The 22,431-nt window shown below is 54.3% G+C and overlaps 1 protein-coding gene across 4 annotated transcripts in view; it reads right to left on the bottom strand.

Annotated features, from left to right (window-relative positions):
* The window catches only part of SHANK2 (SH3 and multiple ankyrin repeat domains 2), a 630,917-nt gene that overhangs the window by 138,674 nt on the left and 469,812 nt on the right, over positions 1-22,431 (bottom strand). For all 4 annotated transcript variants that reach the window (XM_077115405.1, XM_077115406.1, XM_077115407.1 and 1 more), the window contains 2 exons: positions 17,818-17,900; positions 16,051-16,175 (listed from right to left, as the gene is read on the bottom strand). In XM_077115405.1, the coding sequence (XP_076971520.1) occupies positions 16,051-16,175; positions 17,818-17,900 (208 nt within the window). The remainder of the gene's footprint in view (positions 1-16,050; positions 16,176-17,817; positions 17,901-22,431) is intronic.

The raw sequence follows: 22,431 nt of genomic DNA, 5'->3' as shown, positions 1-22,431 counted from the left end.
AGCTGCATCTGCCTGCCCAGTGATTATTCTATCTTCCCCCCTACCTGAAGCTCAACCATCCTTTGGGAAACCCAGGTATGACCAGTCAGCACTTCCCAGGAGGGGAACGGGCTCTCCTTCCCCTGGGACGCGAACCTGGAGCTGCAGGAGAACTCATCTGCTGCCACACGGGGAGTGCCTGCTCCTGCATGGACCACACGGGGAGTGCCTGCTCCTGCATGGACCGACATGGGGCACCTGGATCTCGCTGTACCTGAAGGAGATCCTCTAGGGTTTTCAGTTACCTAAACCAGTGCGCGTGGCAGCCAGTGTGTACAGGGGATTCTGGACTAATGCAGCAGGGGGGCACTGAGGACTCGCAGGGACTCCTGATCGGCTCGGTGGCCACCTACCCTCCAGCCCTGAACTACTGCACCGTCCCATCCGGCCTCCCTGGCCAGGCAGCGTGGCCTCCATGGCGTGAGCTGGCAGAGGGTGCTGCAGCCTGAGGGTCAGAGGCCCCGGGTTCAGGTCCAGCCGCAGCATGTGATAACAGCCTGCTCTGGGCAAGCCACAGAACCTTCCTGTTAGGGTGGAAGAGCACCCCCCAAAGTCAGGGCAGGTCCCTGGCCCCGTCCCGTGGATGGGAACATCCGTGTAAACAGGGCCTTGGGAGATGTTAGATGAATTAAGATGAGGCCAAACGGGGCTGGGGCTATGTGCAGGTTTGAATCTGTTGTGCAGCCCAGTTAAGCCGTGTCCTTTCATCCTCATTCACTATTGCTGGGTGGGAGCTTCTTGATTGTTTCCATGGCGATGTGACCCACCCAACTGTGGGTGGTAACTTCTGATGAGATGGTTTCCATGGAGATGCGTCTCCACCTATTCAAGGTGGGGCTGCTTACTGGAGTCATGTAAGAGGGAACCATTTTGGAAAAAGCTTTAGAACCACCCAAATCACCAGAGCCAACAGAAAGGACAGAGCCCCGGGGAAGCCACAGGAGATTCCTGGGGAGAAAACTAGCAGATGCTGCTACGTGCCATTTCAGTTGAGAGAGAAACCCCAAACATCATTAGCCTTCTTGAACCAAGGTATCTTTTTCCCTAGATGCCTTAATTTGGATATTTTCATGGCCTTGGAACTATAAACTTACAACTTAATAAATTCCCCTTTTTAAAAGCCATTTCATTTCAATTCTGGCAGCTGGCAAACCAGAATAGGGAGGCTAATCTAATGTGGCTGGTGTCCTTATAGAGAGAGGAAACCTGGACACACGCACACACACACACACACACACACACACATGCACACATATAGACAAGAAGGGGGGAGGGGAAGGGAAGAGAGAGGGAGGGGATAGGGAGGGAAAAGGAGGAGGGGACAGGAAGGGAAATGAGGGGAAGAGGAGGGGGGAGGTGGAAAGCAGAGGGGGAGGGGGAGAGTCATGTGATACAGGCAGAAATTGAGTTAAGCCACAGATGTGGACTGCCCTCTTTAAGGGGAAGCATGGCCCTGTGTGTGATATTTGTTACAGCAGCCATGGCAGACTAAGACACTTGCCTGAGACTCCGTTTCCTCATCTACAAACGGGACTAACAGCAGCCCAGCCCCCGCATGCTGGTGTGAGTATGGGATGAGACAGCTCCATAAAGCATCTTTCCCAGGCTGAGCACGTGGAAAACTGCCAGCAAACGGCAGCAACGGTGGCTGCTCCTGGGTCCTGGATGTGGGCAGGGCTGGGCATCAGGAGGCAGAGGGCCCCCTGCCTGGGGACCCCCCCGCTGGCGGCTCACACTGGACGTGCCTCCGACAGGCTGAGCGAGAGTCCTGCTGTGGGGCTGAAGTCCATGCCTTAAAGCCACAACTGGCCCTCCCTGCTCCGGGAACCCACTGTCCTCGCCCCTCATGGTGCTGTGACCGCCACATGCCTCTCAGGCCACCTCTTTCTCGGCTCCCCTACAGCTCTCTCTTCTGGTTCTCTCGGCAGGTGACCTCCTAGTGACCAAAAGCTACTTGTCTGCACCTGCCCACCTCACTGTCCTGACCAGCCCCCTGACATCTCCGTGCCCTGGACCCTCCCCCACCCCAGCCATCCTGCACCCCACCAGTGCCTCCTGGAGCCCCTCCCTTGGCTTTCCCCCCTCCACCACCTCCAGCCTCTCCCTCTCCAAGAGTCCTTTGAATCCAGGTGCAAACAGACCATGAGCCCCTTCGAAGGAAAGCTTCTCTTGACTTTGCTCCCGTCACTTACTCTCCTGCCTTCCCTTGACTGCCACACGCTGGGGACACGTGGCCTCGGCCTCCTCTCCCTGCGTCTGTCTGGTCTGTTATGGAGCCAGGCTCAGTCTCAACCACTTGCCGTTGGCGCTCCAGTGGTTTGACCTCTAGATCCCACAACAGCTTTGCAAGAGGGACGGCTCTTATCCCCAACATACAGATGGGAAGACTGAGGCCGAGCCAGGTGGGGGTGTGCCTGGAGCCCCCGCAGAGCTGGCCACACATGGGTCCTGCCACCCTGGAGAAGAGCGTAGACCTCTGAGCCATGGCCTGTCCCCTGCTGGGTGGGGGCTGCCTTGTGATCAGCTCCTGCAGTCTCCTCCTCTATCTACCCAACGTCCGTCCAGAACTGTTTCGATGAGCTTGCCCATGTACTCCAGAAGCGTCTCTGGCTCCCTATGGGCTGCCACAAGCCCAGACACCTCCTCCCGACATTCAAGGCCTCTCACGCCTCGGCCCGGCCCTGCCCTGTCCTCGCAGCAACTGGACGTCAGGCCCCCAGGACCCAGTGGCTCTCCAGACCCAGCTCCCAGCTTAGCTGCATGCCGGATCCCGGCCAAAGGGCCGCGTGGAGACTCCACATTTTGTACCGGGGTCAGCAATGGCCACTCTGTGGCTCACCACTGCCTTTGGGGCTGCCCCGGACCCTTTTGGCCCAGAGCTGAGCCTTCCTTGCTGGCCCCTGGCCCCACGGCCTGTCCAGTGGAGCAGCTCAGACTGCAGACTGGTGAGTTCCCTGTCTGTGCCTTGGCCTCCTCTTGCAGGGAATGAGCTGCCAGGAGCAGCTGCATGGAAGGGTCACAGGGAGCACTGAACGGTCTGTGATGTGAAGTCCCAGCCACGGCGCCTCTCCTGGGAAATTAGCAGTCCAGGCGAGCATCTGACTGCAGTTAGTGTGTCGTCAGCTTTGCTCCTGCGGTCAGGGGGTGCTGCCCAGTGGGTCAGGCTTTGATGGGTTTGAGCTCTGCCTGCTCGGGTCGGGCACGTGGGGGTCAGTACCAGGGGCTCTGTGCACACCTGCCGATCCTACCTGGGACAGAGGCCCTGGCGCCTGGGGGTTTAGATCAGTGGAGTGAGCATACGACCTGGTAATTCCACTCCTGGGCAGATTCCCAAAGAACCGGGAATTCAAGCAAACATGGACACAGCAGTGCTCACTGCAGAGGAGCCAAACGGTGCAGACCACCATGCCCATCAACGACGGAGGGAAAACCCAACACAGTCCATCCATTCATTCCACGGAGCACTGTTCCTCGTAAAAAGGAACGAAGTTCCGGTCCAGGCTATGACGTGGACGAGCCTTGAGGACACACAGCTCAACAGTGCAACCACATAAGGTCCCATTTACATAAAACGCCCAGAACAGGCAAATCCAGAGATGGCAAGTAGACAAGAGGTGGTGGGGAGAGGGGACGGCGAGTGACTGCTGATGGGAACGGGGCTTCCTGGAGGGGTGACGGAATGTTCTGGAACTAGGGTGACGGGTGTACAGTCTGTGAATGCACTAAATGCCACCAAATGGTACGCTTGACAATAGTTAAAATTGTAAATTTTATGTGTTGTATATTTTGACACAAAAAAGAGACAGTCAATGGGAAACATGCACACACACCCCCCACAACGACACAATGACTCTCTGAGAGGCACATGTGAAAAAACAAAAATCTGAGAAAGGAACTGCCTCCCAGGAAAGCCTGTCTCCCGACGGCAACCCTGCCTGGCTTTTCCTTCTGGCTCCTCTGTATTTCCAACCTCACCTGTACAGACACGATGTCATCACACGATGAAGACATGACACAAATATAAAAAGCAGTCACCAGGCTTACGGACGCGGTTTACCCCAAACCCCTAAGATGTCCCGAGAGGAGGAGAACCCAGACCCCGTAACTCACAGGACTCAGGTGCGAAAGACCGGAAACTTCTCAGGAGGGTTGGCTCCTTCTGGTTCTTTCCGACGTACATCAGTCATGCACTCCATCCCTGAATGCTTTTCGAGTCCCTGGCCCTAACAGAGCAGGAGAAGGTCCAGGAGAAGGCAGCACTGTCCCCCAAGGCCTCTTGACCTCGTCACTCGAGTGGGCTGGCCTTGGGGAAACCAGCCCCAGCAGCACACTCACTGCCCGGTCCTTCAACCCAAAACCGGGGTCCAAGCTCCTGCTGTGTGCAAGCATGCTCCTGGGGGGGTGACATGGGCATGAGGAGAAGATCGTGGCCTTTGGGCAGGGGGCTCCCAACAGGTTGATGGAGTCTACTCAGGAGCAGGTGGTGCTAGGAAGAGAACTGCTGTGCAGTCAAGGGATTGGTTTGGGGAGGTGGACGCAGTTTAGTGAGTGGTCAGGGCAGGCTCCCGGAAAAGATGACCTTGGGCAGAGGCCTGGTGGAAGGGAGTATCAAGAGAACATTGGGGAGCATGTCCCAGGTGGAAGGCAGACTCACCACCGAGGCCCCCAGGTGGGAATGCGTCCTGGGATCAGCAAGGAGGCCAGCGGGGGGGGAGCCCCAAACACAAGAGGGGTGCCCGGACATGGGCTGGGGCGGGGGCACTGAGCTGAGGCTGGGAGCCTTGGGAGGCCTGCGGGCACTGCTAAGGGCTGGTGAGGAATTTTCCAGTTTGAGAAATCTTAGGTGTGCAGCCTGGTGGCATTAATGATTTTTACAGTGTTACGCTGCCATCGCCACCAGCCATCACCAAAATCCTTTCATCACCCCAAGCAGAAACTCTGCCCCCATTATGCAGTAACTCCCCCACTGCTCTCCTCTGGCCCCTGGTAACCTCTTCCTTTGTCTCTGGATTTGCCTGTTCTAGACATTTCATATAAGTGGAATCCTACTATCTGGTTTATTTCACTCAACCTGATATCTTCAAGGTTCACCCACGTTGTCAAACATATCAGAACCTCGTTCCTTTTTATGATGGAATAACATTCCATCATATGTATTTACCATATTTTATTTACCCATTCATTGACACTTGGGTTGCTTCCAACTTCTTGGCAATCGTGAATAATGTTGCCCTGAATACTGGTGTGCAAATATCTGTTTATGCCACTGCTTTCAGTTCTTTGGGGTACCTACCTTGGAATGGAATTGTCAGGTCATAGGGAAACTCTATGTTTAACTTTTTGTGGAACCACCAAATGGCCTTCCCCAGTGGCTGCACTATCTTACATTCCCATCAGCAACGCATGAGGGCTACAATTCCTTCACTTCCTCCCCAATGTGTCTTTTCTTTTAAAAATAGCCATCCTAGAGGAAGTGAAGTGGCATCTCACTGCAGTCTTGATTTATATTTCTAATGGGTAATTGTGTAGCACATCCTCTCATGTGCCGACTGGCCATTTGTATGAGGAACTGGTCTTACCGTCGGACTTCTGTTGGAAAGGGTCACTCAGATGTGGGCGCAGGAAAGGAAGCCAGGACAGTCCTCCAGGGAGGGGATGCGGGAAAGCTGAGAAGTCACCCAGTTCAAGACTGACCTCCCAGGGTTTTATTTTGTTTTTATTTATTTATTTTTTGGGTGCATGATCCGGGAATCGAATCCAGCTCTCCTGCGTGGAAAGTGAGCATTCTTTCACTGAACCACCTGTGCACCCCGTCCCAGGGCTCTGATGAGGATTACACCAGTCGGTACATAGAAAATACTCAGCGGTACATGGCTGTGCTGTGGTGAGGGCGATGCCTTTAGCAGAGCAGGAGTGGGGTTGGGGGGACCTAGGAGCTTGAGCCACGTGGCACTGGCCTGTTCTAGTGTCACCTTGCTCAGGCCCAGTGGCATCGTTGGGTTGTGGGAGCCTGAGGTGAAGGGGTGGCCACAGAGAGCGGCTGGCTCTTGATCAGCTCATGGCAAATCCTTGCTCTCCTGCCTTCCTTTCCTCGATGGTTCTGAACACCTGCTGTGAGCTGGGCTCCGAGCATCGCCTGCCCTCAAGGAGCTTCCAGTGCAGTGTGGCCAGTGCCACGGTGGGGTGTGTGTGTGTGTGTGTGCACGCGTGCGTGCATGTGTGCAGGCAGTGAGCCCTGCAGCCTCTCCCACCGGCTAAGAAGAGCTCAGTGGAGACAGAAATGGCTCTCCGGTTCTTGTCTGTACTGCTTAGCCTGGGCTGGTTCTTTTTCTATGCGCCTTACACACACAAACTCCTCTAATTTTCCTAACACCCTATGGGATCAGTGCTGCTCTATCCTACTTAGTATCCTAGACGAGGGAACCAAGGCCCAGAAGGGGCTGTGCTTTCAGCTTGCACTAACTGTCCTCTCACCTGGCCTCCAGCAAAGGTCCCGCCCGGCAAGTGGCAGTGCCTGCAAGCCCCTGCTACAATGCCTGAGTGACAGCGTGAAGCCCCATGACCTGGCTTGGCATTCAAGGCCCCCGTGGCAGGTGCACACTCTCCATCCTTCCTGGGCCACCTGCCGTTCCCCAAACACGCCTGTATGTCCCACCTCCATGCCTTTACTCAGGCTCGTCCTCAGCACGTGGTGCCTTTCTACCTCTAACACAGCCTTAGGGGGGCCTACCATCTGCTCAGCCCTGGGGGTGGTGGTAGAGGGCGTCTCGTCTCACAGAGCCGCCAGGACATGCAGTGCCAGGGACAGGTGCTGTGAGGTACCAGGTGCCACGAGTGGGCAATGTGGGAGAACTGTCAGGGGGCTTCCCTGAGGATGGGGCAGCTGAGCAGGACTCTAAGAGGTGAGCAGGACTCACCCAGGCAGAGGAGGTGGAGGACTTCTCTGAGGGGGGAGCAGGACTCACCCAGGCAGAGGAGGTGGAGGACTCCCTGTCAGACTTCAAAGGGGCCAGGATAAGACTGAAAAGTCTGTTAAATGGAACTGAAGGTCCTAGTACAGTGAGGTGGAAAATGTGCCTCTGGGACCCAATTCAGTAGCCCATTTTCAGGAATCTATAGCATCAGACAGGAACTATGGCTTTCGTCCCCACCCCCTTTTCATTTGAACTCTCTTATTGTTGGCTTGCATACATCCTAATTCCCAGGGCTGACAAATTCAATCAATTAAAAGATCCTACAGGGCATTTAGCACAACGCCTTCCTTTAGTTCATTTGCCAACCTAACCGCTTGTATCATGCAACTCCCCACAAAAGGGCACCGCAGACAGAGACAAATCAATGCTAACGAGAGCCCGCAGCATGCTCTGTGAGCTGGGTGAGTGGGTGGAAGGAAGGAAAGGCAGCTGGGGAGGGCCCAGGGAGGGACCAGTGTGGAGTTCTCGGCTCAAACTGTCACCTCCTGCAGACTTCGCCCCATGTAGAGACTGCTTCGGGGTGAATGCAATCCTTGGGCATAGGAGGTTCATGTCTGATGATTCGGGACTTCACCAGTACATTGGAAAGACAGTGCAAAGAAAACAAGCTTTGGAGTCAGACTGGAGTCAAATCTCCCTACACAGACCCTCTGCAGGCTACTTCAGCTCTCTAAGGCTCAGTTTCACCACCTGCAAAGTAGGCATAAAATGCCTGTGTCCTAGGAGAGACTGTCAATGAATTATGAGCATGGTTAGATTGACAGCAATAAATGAGGTCATTCCAGGGGTGAAGGAAGCACACACTGTGACTGTGAGCATTTGGGGCAACCAGAGGGTGGGGGAAAGGCCTCTCTGAGACAGGGGCAGCAGTGATGAGAATAAGTTGCTCTGGTGAGGGCGGGCATGGAACGTGGGGCAGTGCACGGCTCAACCACACTGGCCTCCCCTCATGGAAGAGGCTTCTCAGCCAAGCAGACGAGGATGTTCACTGAATAATGAGTCTCTCTACCCAGGCAGGCCAAGGACACAGAGGACAGGGATGGAAAGAGTCGGTAAGAAGGGAGAGGGCTTTGCGCTGTCTCCCCTCGCCCGCCTTCGCCGAGGGAGGCATCACCCGCGCAGAGCCAGGCTCAGCACCGCGGACAGCGCCGGCACCTCGGAGAGGCCCAGCACCGCGGACAGTTCCGGCCACCCTGCCTCCTTCTGCTGCCTGCTGCTGACCAGCCACAGTTTCATCTCAGTAGCTCCAGCCACGCCCAGCTCCACCAGATCTGACCTCTGGGGTAGCTCACCCTCACTCCCTAAATCCACACCAAATGTTGCTGATCAAAGGGACTCTCCGTCCTCACTTCTGCCTACAGAATCCCCTTACTCATCAAAGCTTGTGGCCAACACTCTCTCCTTTGCAAAGTCCTTTTCCTGATTTATCTTAGGGCCTTTCTTCCCCCTTTCCAGACTGAATTTTAGGAGGAACTGCGTGTGATTCATGTCTTCTTCCCCACAGCACAGGCCAGCCTGGCATCTGGTGTCATCCAATATCTGCCGCATAAATGAATGAGTGAAGTTCCCAGGGTGATTTTATAACAGCTACCCTTTGTTGAAAGCTCATTCTGTGCAAGGATTGTGCTATGTTCTTAACACACACTTTAACTGACAGTTTAAGAAACTGAGGCTAAGAGACTTTGATTTCCCCAAGCTCACGGAGTCAATAAGGGTAGTAGCCTGTGTGTAAACCCCAATCAGGCTGCACAGCCCGTGTCCTTGACCGCTGCTCCTCTCTCTCTCTGTCCCACTCAGCGCTGCTGCCATCTGCCAGTCCCACGGAAACTTGAGCACAGCAGCCGTGGACCCCTGAAGTGATTCCTAATCTTTTTTTAGCCTGAAATTGAAATCACTGGTGCTTCAAATTAGAACCCCAAAATGAACAAGCCAAGATTTCAGATTTGCAGTAGCTCAGCTGCCTGCATCCACCGTCTCAGCAGGATGCTTTCGCTGCTCCTAGCCTGGGCCACCTGTTTCCTGCTGATAAGACAAGGTGAAGGATACCCTGGGCACAGGAGGGTTACGTGGAGGGAAGGGGTCCAGCCTCCCACACACCCAGGGGCTCCCCCAAGAGCAGTGGCCTCTTTAGAGAGGGGTCGGCTGACTGGTGATGCCATGCACCTCAGGAAGTGAAGTTCCTGGTGAGAGCTGTTCACTCTGGACACTGCCATCACCTGGCAAATAAGGAAAGGTAGGAGAGCTGACTTTTATTGTGCTGCTAAATGGATGTTTTTTTCTGTCACTGCAAAGTTGGCCAAAGCTTAAAACTTCAGCAAAGGCTGCACAAGGGGCTAGAGAGACAGATCAAGAAGGTCACAGCCTCCCTTCCTGAGCTGACTCAAATGCAGGTGGCGAAAGCAGAGCTGGAGTGGGACACTGGCCGGGGAGAGGCCAGGACTTTTCTAAAACCAGCACAATGAGAAGCCACAGAGCTTTCAGAACCAAAACGCCCCATACTGGGAGGGACGCAGGACGGCTGCTGAGTTTTGCTTTTTTTGACTTGATACCAACAAAGCACTGGCCTTGACAGCCAGAGCACCAGCCACCCATTGGCTGGTCCTTAACTTAGTTACTGAATTAAATACCCATTACAGCCATTTAAATAAGATGGGAGGATTTGGGGGGGGGGATGAGGCGGGTTGGATAGAGTTCCTTGAGTGGCCTTTAGGACCAGTGGCAAGACATGTGACAAAGTGTCTCACAACATCCTGCAAGGCAGGGCAGAGGAGGCGAGCTGCAGGGTGGCTGGGCAACTGGACCCAAGGATTGCTGGCCTCAGGGAGCATCTAAGGTGAAACCAGAGCGGGGTTTGTCCTTGGCCCGGAGATTGGTCAATGAAGGGCAAAATGGGCCTTGAGGATAGAAATCTAAAAACCAGCCTGCAAGCAAAGAGAACGGTGCAAAGCAGTGAGGCCCCTTGGGCCAGAGGTTCCAGGCAAATTGGGAGGAACGCCTGGCAGGGATGTCAGAAGTCGGGGGGAGGGGTGTCAGGCGCCCACATTAGGGTGATGTCCCCTTTTCGGCGGGCAGCCAGGAAGCAGCCGCTGGCAGGCTCGGCTGTGAGAGCTGGATTGCGCGTGCTTGGCACGTGGTGGGTGTGCCCCAATACGGCTAAGTGCTTGAAATAATAGTGGCAACCCTAGCCTGTTGTGATTATAGCTTACTAGTATTCATTCAACTAATCTTCACTGGGCTTCTCTTCTGAGCCAGAGGCTGCGAACGACGACGAAGATGGCAAACAATGACAAAAATGTGGACAGAACGACAACCCGGCGCTCTGTCCCGTGGACGCGCCACCTTTTCGCAGCACAAACAAGGAACTGCTAACGGCGGCCCTCGTCCCCCCCAGAGAGGAAGCAGCAGCACATGTTTCACGGCAGGTGACGTGATTCACATGACCACCCGTTTTCCTGACGGGGACACCGAGGCCTGGGATGCATGTCCCATTTATGAGTGATGACGGATAACCTCGACTACATCTCCCTTTCTCCCGTGAAATATTTGACTTTGAAGTCAGGGTGGTGGCCGGGCGCCGAGTGGTTGCCATGGGGTTGTAATAATCGTGAATAATGCCAGTTTGGCTAGAAGTAATGGTTTTGCAAACATTACTCATTCCAATCTCAAAACGTTTTATAAGACATTCAAATGGTCTCTGAGGAAAACAGGAAGATACCGTTCTCAGCTGTCCTCACTCAAAACACAAGCTGAGATTATTAAAGGTTCCAGGCTATCTTCAGTGAGAGTATTTAACATGAAGAAAAAAGTAATTAGGAAACTCAAGCATCATTTCTTCAAGGATGAAGGATATTGTTGTCTGCTTTAATTGCGAGGGAAAGCCCATTTAGGGAAATGAACACACAAAAAAACAAGATTGGCCACTTCAGTGCTAAGGAATCAATCACAGAAACCCTAGGAATCTCCCAAGCACACGCCTGAGGGAGCTACGGCCCCAGGGAAATAATTAAAGCTCAGGAAAGCAAACAAAACGCCTGACCGCCGAGACCCCTCCCCCCCAAGAATGTCTTTCGCCGAGACCCCTCCCCCCCAAGAATGTCTTTCTTCTAGGAAATATATTTTCCTATTTATAGAATTAAAATAAATAGGAAAAAAACTTGTCAAAAAATAATACTATAGAAAATCTGGCAAACAGTGAAAGTATAAAAAAAAAAGAAAATCATACCTAATACTGTCCACCTACGGGTTAATATTTCCTTTTTTGATTTCTATGCTTTTTCGGGGGGGAGGGGAATTTATTTAGATGATGGTGTGCAGATAATTTTGATTCTCTCTTTTAAACTTAATATAATTCTTTCTCTTTGGTATTAAGAATTTGTAAACATAATTTTTAATGTCTTCTTAAAACCAGGTATATTTGACCATGTCCCATTCTCCTCTTTTTTTTTTTTTTTTTTTTTTTTTTGCTACACTGATTTCTTAGATTATTCCCTTAGGAGGGATTCCTAGATGTAAAATTCCTGGCTCAGCTTTTTGATTCTGTCACATGGATTTCTAAAAAGTTTACGGCAATTTATTCTTTCACGTAGAGACATATGAGTGCTGTCACCAGCAACGGGTATAGTAATTAAAAGCAACAAGCATTTGCTAATTTGAAAACAAAAACTGGCACCTTGGAGCTTGACTTATATTCCATCCAGTCCTGGCAATGCTGAGCCCTTTCACGAACGCCTATTGATCACTCAGGGTCCCCCTTTGGAATCCTCTTCTTTCGATCTCTCAAGAATGTCTGAGCTACAGCGTTCTTAAGTTGGCCAGCCCGGGTGGGAGGCCCAGCTCCTCCACTTCCCAGGATGTGGTGGCGGACAAGGGACCGGACTGCTCTGTGCTCCCCTTTCCCCTTCTCTAAAGTGGGGATAACACAGGCACTATTTTATGGGATTATAATGAGGATTCGATGGGATCATGTAGTGCCTGTCAGTTACCCCGTCAATGACCGTAAATGAGGACACGAGCCTTTTGTGATATTTATTGCACATGTTATTTTCCCTGTTGATGCCCACCATGTAGCTGTGTCACGAGCAATTCTTGGGATATAGGATGAAAGTAACTCAAGGAATCAACTGCAGGCTTCCAAATGGGGAGACTGAGGCAGAAGGGCAGTCCTGCTCTTATGACAAGGCTCACGGGTAAATGGCAAGAGATGGTCAGTCCTGCTTCTCTCTGGGTCTCAGCTGGGATGCCAAATGAGGAGGCGTGAGATGGATGAAGAAGCAGGACAACCGGCTGCCTACCTGTGGGAATCCTTCCCGTGTCATGGTGGCTTTCTAGAAGCAGTGATGCTCCCCCACTCCCAAGACTGATTCAGCAGGTACGGGGTGGGAGCCGGGTCTCTGAATTTCTAGAAAGCTCCAGTCACGTTTCCCCAGATAAAACTGACAGGCCAACAACCAGTGTGGCGAGTTCCCACAGGACAACGAGTCCCACCCTTGACTTCCACATCTTCTACTCAATGCATAACTGCCGCTCAGGACCCTTCTCCACCCTCTGTATGACTCGTGGTAAGTTTTTGGAAATGACCTCATGCAGGAGGCTTAACTAAGAAGACCCCAAAGGCATTGCAGATGAGAGCCTAAGCAAACTATGCCTGAAAGTTAACTACTCTAAGTCTAAACTCTTTTGCTATAACTCCTTGAAACACGACTCATTATCTAAAGCCACTATGAATTGAGTTTTGCGTCTCAACCAGTAGGGACAACAGCCTTCATCATTCTTGGCTGATGATGACTTGTTCCTTGTTCCCATCTTTACATGTGACATGGGTGGAGAGAAAAGTCTGCCCTGGCTTCCTGATTGTCTCCCTGGGCTGTCACTGCCCCCGGCAGCCACTCCTAATTCCTCTGCCCATCATGTGCCAATAGAGAGGCATTCCATGCCCACCGCCCTGTGCATGCCCACTGCTTCCCAAAGCTCTCCCAGCCGCTTCTCCCCTGCACTGCCTGACATTTCACTACAGAGGGAAGCTCATGGCCACTGACCATCTAGGGGGTTCCATCATGAGCCCACTTCCCGAGCAGATCTAAGAGCAGTCAACGTACGAAGTCTTCAGAGCCACCAGTGTGCATGTCTCCACCCTCGGGACACCCATGTATCCTTCTCACCCACCTCTGAGATGCACTTTTGTATGACAACCCACCACTTGCATGCTGGGGCCCATATCATCCCAACTCCTGATGCCAAGGAAGGCTTTGATGTGGAACTTTATCAAATCTTTTTATCTTTAAGTGGGAGAGGGGGTGTGGCTAAGAAAGAAACAATAACAACAGCAAAAAACCAAATTCTTCCCAAATGCTTAGGCAGGAGAGGAAAAATTTCTAGAAGGTAGCTACTCCAGAAAACCATGCTGTGGGAAACCCTTCATTACAGAATCGGCTCTGAAGAAGAGGACGATGTCAGGGCATTTTGACAGGGTTGAAGGAGGAAAAATAAAACTCAAGTCAATGTTTTAAGCACTTCAAAAGTTGCCCTTTGGTCCAAAAGTTTAAACTTCAGCATGCTTTTTTTAAAGAGAAAATAAAACTCTGACATACTTTTGAGTTCCTTTTGAAAAATAGCAGTGAGCAAAGAAGGTCTGCCAAAGAGACTATGTTGGGATGAAGACAACTGCCTATATTTGGGGGAACTTCTGGCACCGAGACCCTTCACTCTTCTTGGAGTTCTCACACCCTACCGATGACAGGACAGGCTTTTTGCCATAACAAACATTCATCTCTGACGTATGAGCATTGTTAAAACAATCCCTCTAAAGTTGAAATTTTTCATAGAAAATACAGAAAATTGTCTTTTGGGGAAAAATGCACATATTATGCTAGAAATGGTTCTAATATTCGCGTGGAGAAATCTAGCAGCTAGGAAAACAACTCACTAGGGAGTCTCAGCCTTTGAAATGTGAGCACCTTAAAGGAAAATGTCTGGAGCCCCAAGAGGTAATGTTGGAAATGACCCAGGAAGAGCTGGGGTGCTCCTATCGATGCACAAGCCCTACAGATAAGCCGTCTCACAGGACCTGGCCCCGTAGAGGCTCCAGTCTCTTTCGAGTGAAGAACAACTATGACAAAATACAGCAGTCAGTTTTAATCCATCACCGGGCCAGCCATTCCTAGAATCCTTGAACTCAGAGTTTACCCCGAATAGAAGACCAAAAATGGAAAACCGGCTTCCATATCAAAGATTAAGAGCAGTTTCAAAGGCAGTGCTTTGAAAGGAAAGATGCAGCAAGTCTTAATTCTCAAATTTCGGTGGAGTCCCCAACCCTACAGAGCAAGTCACCTCTTGGTCACCCAAGCAGGCACCACTGGCAGGGACGCCCCTAACCCATGGCACCTCCACGTACCACGAAAAGCCGCGAGCCCAGCGCACGCTCCCAGCAGTCCCACGTTCTGTTTATTGGCTAGTTTATCCAGTAGACGGTCCAATGAGCCAAACAACAGGGGACTCTCTTGCATCTGCAGCCCTCATTTATTATTTAAAACCAACAACCAGCAGCAACCTATTTCAACCTACTGGAGCTTCTCTCTCTCTCTGTTCCTCTCCCCCTCTCTCTCACTCACACACACTCACATACACACATGGGGCGAGGGCTTACATCACAACTGCATCCTACAGAAGATGATTCAACTTAGTCTCTCTGCATTTTCATGAGAGCTACAGGTTTAGTTAACTCCTGAAGCCACAGTGGGCTACGGTTTCCATCATTCCAGATACGCATCCCACAACTGAAACGGGCAAAGATCCAAAGCTTCGGTTCGCAATGATTTAAACATGTCTTTCAGCAGATAAAATGAGAAATGAGGCACAGTACCTGAATAACTTAAAACACCTTCTCCATTTTGCTCTACTCTCTCTCTGCAAATAGAATTTTTCCTTCATCCTTTAATAGTCTTGAGAAATGCTAAGGAGATCATAAGCCAAATTACCGCTTGTAAAAACACGCTGGTGGACTCAGGTATGACGGAGAGCCGTGGATTCACGTGGCCCTCTCACCATGGCCTGACATGCGGAACGAGGGTCTGTCCGGCCCAATGGCAGGGAACCCCTGCGTGGCCGGCCACACACCCACGCATCCTCTCCTTCTACCTGCGCGTGGATTTCCAGTGTTGACGGGACAAGGCTCGCGGTTAGCTCCGAGGACACGCGAAGGCCCACCGAGGGCCATTTGAGCCTACTGAACATTTAAACACGATTTTTCTCAAGTGCAACCTTACTCTTCCGTTCTTTGTTTTCTCAAAGAATAACACATTCTGTTGAGTCACTAGATTGAAAGTGACAACTCAACACACCAAAAGGCCGAACCTCAGAAGTGCTGGAGGCTCGAATACCCCACGCATGCCACGGCGTGCCAACTCCAGGTAGATTTCACAAAACACGTGCCCTGGCAACCAGCATGATGCTTTAAGAGAAAATCCTCTCTCCTTTTACATACTAGCAAAAGCTAGTTTTCAAAGCATCTGAATTTAAGTTTCCCTTCAATGCCCTAGACTCCAACCATTCGCCCAGTCTTGGAAGCCACCATGCGCCCAATAGGCCAGTTACTAAAACTTGCAAAGCAACTCTCAGCCACCAACATATATTCCTCAGCAAGAGAAAGCCACACAGAGGGCAGTCCCATGTGCCCTTCTGACACAAAAATGGACTGCGGATCCTCTCAGTGTCTGCTCAAAATCACGACAGAACCACACCCCAGATCGACATGTGTTTCTCAAGGTCCTGGCAACCACATCTTCTCTTCCATCTACTTTCTACTCCAAGACCAAGGCCAGATCCTACCTTTCCTCCATCCAAAAAGTGCTGGCTGAGGCCTCACAGAGGGACTCAGCATGCAAGACCCCTGCAGTTGGCATCAGCAGTGGATAGAAATAAGCAAGTCCTGGATGGCACCCATAAGAACCAGCTGTGGCCGCACGGCCAAGGCTGACCCCTCCTCCCAGGTGAGAGACGGCGCTCTCCCCATGCAGAAAGATAGAAACACACGTATCCCTACCTCAATCAAGAAGTCCCCAGTCCTCAGCCCAGCTTGCCACGCCACCCCGCCTTCGTCCACAGACTCCAGGTACTGCAGGGCAGGGAACGCTGGCGTTGGTGTGAATTCCTCAATGGGCGTATCAGCTGGGAAATCAAGGAACATCTCATGACACATCTGGGAGAGGTTTCCCACGTTGGTGATCCTGGGACTCCCCTTGGGACCCGGGGAGACAGAGAGCCCCTGTGTCTCCCAGTGGGAATGGGTGGCCCAGGCCAAGGTTGGTTCTTAGAAGGGGCTTGAGACCCCTACTCACAGGTCCATGCCAACTCAAGCAATGAAGCCAATGGCATTTTGGAGCCATCTTACTTTTTGGCCTCTCTGCTAAAGGCAGTGAACAATGTGTTCTGTTGTACATATCTACACGCCTGTCATTTTCTTTAAAAGCATCCATGACTAAACATTTTCAGTTCTAAAAATGGAAAAGTTCCTCCCATGCCACACAGAGATACAGAAACACCACACTGAACCACTTGCCAAATTTACATCTACGTAGACTTGCAACCAAGGGAATTCAACTTGGAACACGGATGGAACATAGCACTGACCCCGGGGGTGGCTGCAGATGTGGAACCTGCCGATGGCTTCTCTGCACAGGGAGCTTGGCTTCCCATGGCCCCTCGGAGAGCAGGGGTCCACAGGGGGGCTGGACTCCCACCCCTTGGCAGAGTGAGGCTGAGCTTCCCACACACCTGCCAATTGCAACTCTTGGGCAAGAGACGGACTTTTCTTGGCAGTGAAGGGAAGCTGAGGGTGGGCAGGTGGGCAGACGCAAAGGGCCTCAGTAGGGGAGGGCTGAACACACCACACACACACACACACACACACACACACACACACACACACACACACTAAGATTTCTCTTCTTTTCTCTCTCTGTCTAGACTGATGGATGGTCACAGGGCTGCCCAAGCCTCAGGCAGGTGGGGATGGTCTCCAAGGAAGAAGGCCCCTCCCCAGCATAGGTGTGGGACCCCCAGCATGGCACAGGGTCACTGGGATGAAACTTAAACACTTGCTGCCCACCCTCGTGGTGGCTGTGTGCCTCCTGTCATGGGGAGATGATGCCATTTTGTTTTCTTCCCGAAGGCAAGCCCACAAGTTCCAGGCCGGTGGCAGGAGCTCTGCCTGAGATCGCAGTGCCGGAGCCTCCCACGACAGGCCACGGAGCGCGTGTGCTGCCGGCTTGGTCCAAGGCGTAGGGGACCATGTTGCCACGTTCCCTTTGCAAAGTCACCTTAGAGGCGGCAGCACGCGGACGCTGCTGCACTTGGAGCCGAATCCCACTCATACAACGGGGCAGCTTCTAGAGACCTGAAACTCGGGGCCAGGGGATTTGGGGGCCCAGACGCTTGGAATGCAGCCCCCCATCGAGCTGAATGGAACCACGACGTTCCACCTCCCCCCCCCCCCCTCCGCCCCACCATGATGGAAAGACCGGGGAGGGGGAGGGGGAGGGAAAGGAGCCTTCGGAGTAACATTGTGTATGGAAAATTCAAAATATTCCCCAAGGAAGCCCCGACAATGTTTCCCGAGTAAGGCAGATCGTTCAAGAACACGGTTGTCTAGCAACCAAGTGCCCCCAGGAAAAAAAAAGGCTTATTTTCAAGCCAGGGAACCTTTTCGATACCTGGCGTGCATGCACACACACACACACACACACACACACACACACACACACACACACACACACACAGATGCTTCCATGCCGGGAGCAGCGGCTCCTACCTTTCGCCCCACGGAGCACGAATCCAAAGCCCTCATTGTCCTTCTTTTGCAGAACCACCGTCTTCTCCTGGCTGATGCAGTCACTGTGGAGAGAGTTGCGGGGACAGCGGCTGTTACTGTAGCTCATCATCACCACCGCAGCTCCGCCGGGGAGGTTCATGGTCCCCGCAGCCTAGTCACCCCGGCCGGCGTGGCGGAGCGGAGCGGCAGAGGGCGGCGGCAGGCGCGCAGGCAGCCAGGGTGGGGGGGGCCCGCGGGCGCGGCGAGCATGGCACGCCGGGGCTTGGAGGCGGGGGGGGGGGGGGGGGGGGTGCCGAGCGGGGCGCCTACGTGGAGGCCCGGCCGGCTGCCAGCGGAGCGGAGGAGCGGGGCCGCGCGCGCGGCTTCGGGGGCCGGCGGGGACGCGGGCGCCGGGCGAGGAAGGGGCCCGCGGGCCGGGCGCGTGCAGGGGCAGCTGGGGCCGGGCCCGCCCCGAGGCGCCGCATCTTCGCGGGGACGCCTGTCCCCTCTTCTCGCCCCCGCCCCGGGGCCGGGGGGGCTCCGGGCAGATCGGATCCCGCGCGCCCCACCCCCGCCCCCCCCCACGGCCAGCCGCTGCACCGCCGGCGCCCCTGCTCCTGTCCCGCCGAGCGCGCCGTGCGCCGGGGCCCCCGCCGCCATCTGACGAGCCCACGCGGCGCCCGCGGCGTCATCCCGCACGGAGGAGGCAGGGGCTGGGGGGCGGCTCCCCAGCGCCAGCGAGCGGGGGCTTGGCAGGAAGCCCCGGAGCGCCGAGGGCGCCGAGCGGTGGGGAGAGGGAAGGGGGGTCCTCGGGCTTCCCTCTTCGGGGGGCCGCACCGGGCGTCGCGTGGCTCAGGATCGTTTCTTTTGCAAAGAAGAGCCCCCCCCCATACACGCTCTAACTTTGCTGGGCCGCCCCCTCTCCTTTACAGCCACGTGAGACCCCACCCCCATTCCCCAGGTTGCCGGGCTCAGCTGTGTCCCCCCCCTCCCCCACCCGATGGTGCCGCAGCAGCCCCGGAAGTAAGTTGGTGGGGAGGGAGGGCACAGCATGGAGACAGACTTTCTCCGGGAACCTGGGGGTCACGGGGGAGGAGCTGGGTGCCTGGAGAAAGGGGACTGCAGAGCGCATGTCAGACCTGCCGGGAGAACCCCATAGGGCCTGTCTCTGGGCTTGGGGGGGCTGTGGATGCAGAGAGCACCGGGTGGGTTTAAGGTCCAGCTGAGGCCCCTGGCTTCACTCACAACCGGCTGGGAAGGGCACAGCAAACCTGACCTAGGGCTGGGGGGCCACAGGGACAGAGTCAAGTGCTTATGGGGGACCTCAACCACCTGGAGACAGTGAGAGGCTGCCGCCCGCTGAGATGTCCATTGTACAGGCATGGCAAGTGGGGCTCAGAGAGGTGGGGGGCCTCACTGCACCCCAACTCCCCCGGCCACTGCATCCCACAATTGAGTGGCGGATCTTCTAGGAAAAGGTCAGCCCCCTTGGGGACACACACTTCCCTGGACGGCCAGCCAGCTCTGTCTGGTAAAGCCCATCAAGTGTGGTCTAAGGCCTCAGGGAGGAGGTTCAGCCCCCCAACTCTGGCTCCACCTTCCACCCCAGACACAGCTTGCAGAGGGGAGCTTCATCACACCTGGGAGCCCCTTGGCCCACGCTCCCCTCACCCACCCTACAAGGGCCAAAGCCTGGACAGAAGCCTAGGGCCCTGGGGCACACGCGCTGGGTGAATGGACCTCTTGTGAGCCTCCCGACCTGCCTGCATAGCTGCCCCCCCAGGCCAGGCGCACACCTGCACCTCTGCAGACCACCCTCCTGCCGCCCCATCCTCTTCGCCTCTGAATTTCTCACGTGCCCGCTGGGGAGTTGCCTGCTTTGCAGGGAAGGGCTCTCCGGAGGCCCAAAGCCCCTGCACCCCTTCCCTCTGCAGGACTGGCCCCACAACCAGCCCCCAGGCCACCCCAGAAGGCAGAGCCCTACCTCGAGGGGTCCCAAGCCCCTGCCCCTGGGGGATGCCCAAGGCTGCTGGCGTGCTCTCTGCCCAGCGCTGAGGGCCCCCTAAAGCACTCCAGGTTTGTGGTTCCTTGTGCTGTGACAGCCCCTGGGGGATCCAATGCTTCCCCAAACTGCCCCGGGCTCCAGGTATTTCGGACGACAGTAACACATCACCTTCTGGGCACTGGGGCTGTGCTGTGTCTGTGCCGGACACTTGCTGGCTAGGTCCTCAGGGATGGCGAGAGCAGAGGGGACCCAGGGCAGCAGGTGAGAGCACGGGGACTGGGGCCACTAGGACTCCGCTCGGGTCCTGGTTTTAACTCCAAGGTCATGGCGCTTAACCTCACTGAGCCAAGTCCTGCTCTGCACAACGGGAGCAGCCAACGCGCACGCCAGGGTCTTCCCTGGAAGTAACGAGATAACCCACCCTCGGGACTGTCCGTTACGGAATCCATGCCAAGCAGTCGTCTGCCACACGCAGAGTCACTCCCTTACGCCAACCCCATCCTCTTCCTGTAAGGACCGGCCACCACCGAGCTCATCTCCTGTGCCCTCTTTTCACCTTCCCAGCATTCTTAACCCATCAACCAACTGCCCAGTCCACGCCCATCGCTGTGCCACTGATGGCCCCTCCTGCTTCCCGAGCAGGCGTCCTTGACATGAGCGAGGAGCGCTCTCATGTCTCCTTCCCGCGTCATTTCAGGATCTAAACATCTACAGGTGGACCTGGGTTTGAATCTCGCCTCCAGCAACGACCCGCTTAGCTCCCCAGAGCCTCGGTTCCTCCCCCTGCAAAGCGGGGCAATGACATCTGCCTTCGAGGGTTTGAGGGGAGCAAACAAGAATATGCCATAAAGCTCCTACACGGCGGGGGGCACCCTCGATGGGCGAAGCTCTCGTGATTAGCGTTCCTGTACTTGGAGCCCCTCGGGGAGACACGAGCTCGGGAGAGGTCCGACGTCTTCTTGAACATCCCCCAAATGCCTATGGCATCCAGGAGGGGGCCAGACACCACACAGGTGCCCCAAGGTGTTTGTGATATGAAGTAAAAACAGACATGGATGCATGTTAGGGTGGCTGCAGCGTTCAGGTAGAGAAGGTTCTGCAACAATCCTGATTCCCAGTCAAACCCAGGGGCAGGTGCAGTGAAAGCAGCATGGACTGCCTGTTGCGTGCAGCTGGCCGGGTCCACAGAGCCAAAGGGGAAAGAGAAAAAGGCAGCCCTGGCTCTTAGAAACTGACCACCTCTATAGCAAAGCACAGAACTCTGGGATGGAAGAGTTATTTCCTGTCAACAGCAGTGCTCATCTCATTTTGCCTGAAAGGCATGACTCTGCAGCATCTCCTTACCCCCAGAATCCACCGGGCAGCCCCACAGTGGGGCTGGCCATGGTACCACGTGGAAGTCCCAGCCCTCACCTTTGGCCCCCCCTATGCTGCCTAGGCCTGTGCCGTGCCCTGCAGCCTGCTTCAGCTTGAGCCCCGGAAACAGCACATCTGCGCTCCAGATGCAGCCAAACGCAGCACAATCTGATTTCCACGGGGCATGTCCCCACGTGGCAGACACTGGCAAACGGTCAGAAGTCAAAGCCATCTGGTCCCTGGGGACAGCGACTAGTGAAGCCAACAGCCCCCGCCCCAAGCTGTGCATCCTGCCCGCGCTGCAAATGACCATCACACCAGACTCTTCACGAGAAGCCTTCTCCAGAACTTGCAGCCCCATCATTTTTGCTCTCTGCAAAATATCCTACATGTGGCCTTATAATTTACTCACCTCGTTGTCCCCCAGGCCTTTGAATATTTCACTGCCTTGCCTATGAGCACTCTTGGCCTGCCAGCCCTCCCCGAACACCCTTTGGAACCAGGCATAAGCTGTCCCAAACCATCCTGGCAAAGGGGAACGCCATGTGTTCTCTGCACAGGCGTCCCTTTGAACTTTTCTCAGGTCTCTGCTAGAACCCTTCTCACTCGCTGTCCCAATAACTGGCCACGTGTCTGAAGCTCGCTGGGGAGTTCCTTGGGCACAAACTTCATTCCCTGTTTCTTCCTAAATCTCTCTGTGACACAAAGTCTGCTCTCGGTGGACTGAGCTGGTTGTCTGAAGGACAAAATGTAATCCAGTTGTGCTCCTCTGAGAATGCACTTTCTGAGCAGGATGGGAGAGTATGTGAATGCATCCAGAAAGGCTCCCCGTGCCTGCAGTCTCCTCTGCCAACTTCTGCCTGCAGCAGGAGCGACGGAGGGTAAAGGAGGTGGGGCACCCAGCCCTGCTAAGGACAGCTGTGCAGCTGTGCACAGTACAGATCTGGAGGGGGCCAATGGCATCATGGCCGTCACAGACCCATATATTTATTATGGTAATTTCCCCATAAGGAAAAGAATGTGTCTTGAGGAAGGGGCAGTGACCCTTTTCTGATTCATCCCAAGATGGAGTCAGGAGGATGGGGTACCATGGAGAATGTGGGGGGCGGATAGCTCTACATTCCCATCCACTGAGGCATCCCTTGAGCAGATGGAGAGGTGAATACGTCAGAGGTTGGCAGGACGAGCCTGGAGTGAGGTCAGCTTTCCTTGTGGTTACCTGGGGTGTGTGAGCATGTCCACCAGCACGTCGT

Source organism: Tamandua tetradactyla, chromosome 9 (genome assembly GCF_023851605.1).
Source record: "Tamandua tetradactyla isolate mTamTet1 chromosome 9, mTamTet1.pri, whole genome shotgun sequence".
NCBI lineage: Eukaryota > Metazoa > Chordata > Mammalia > Pilosa > Myrmecophagidae > Tamandua > Tamandua tetradactyla.
Note: the sequence above shows the minus strand (reverse complement) of the source record. Positions and strands in the feature narration are given on the sequence as shown.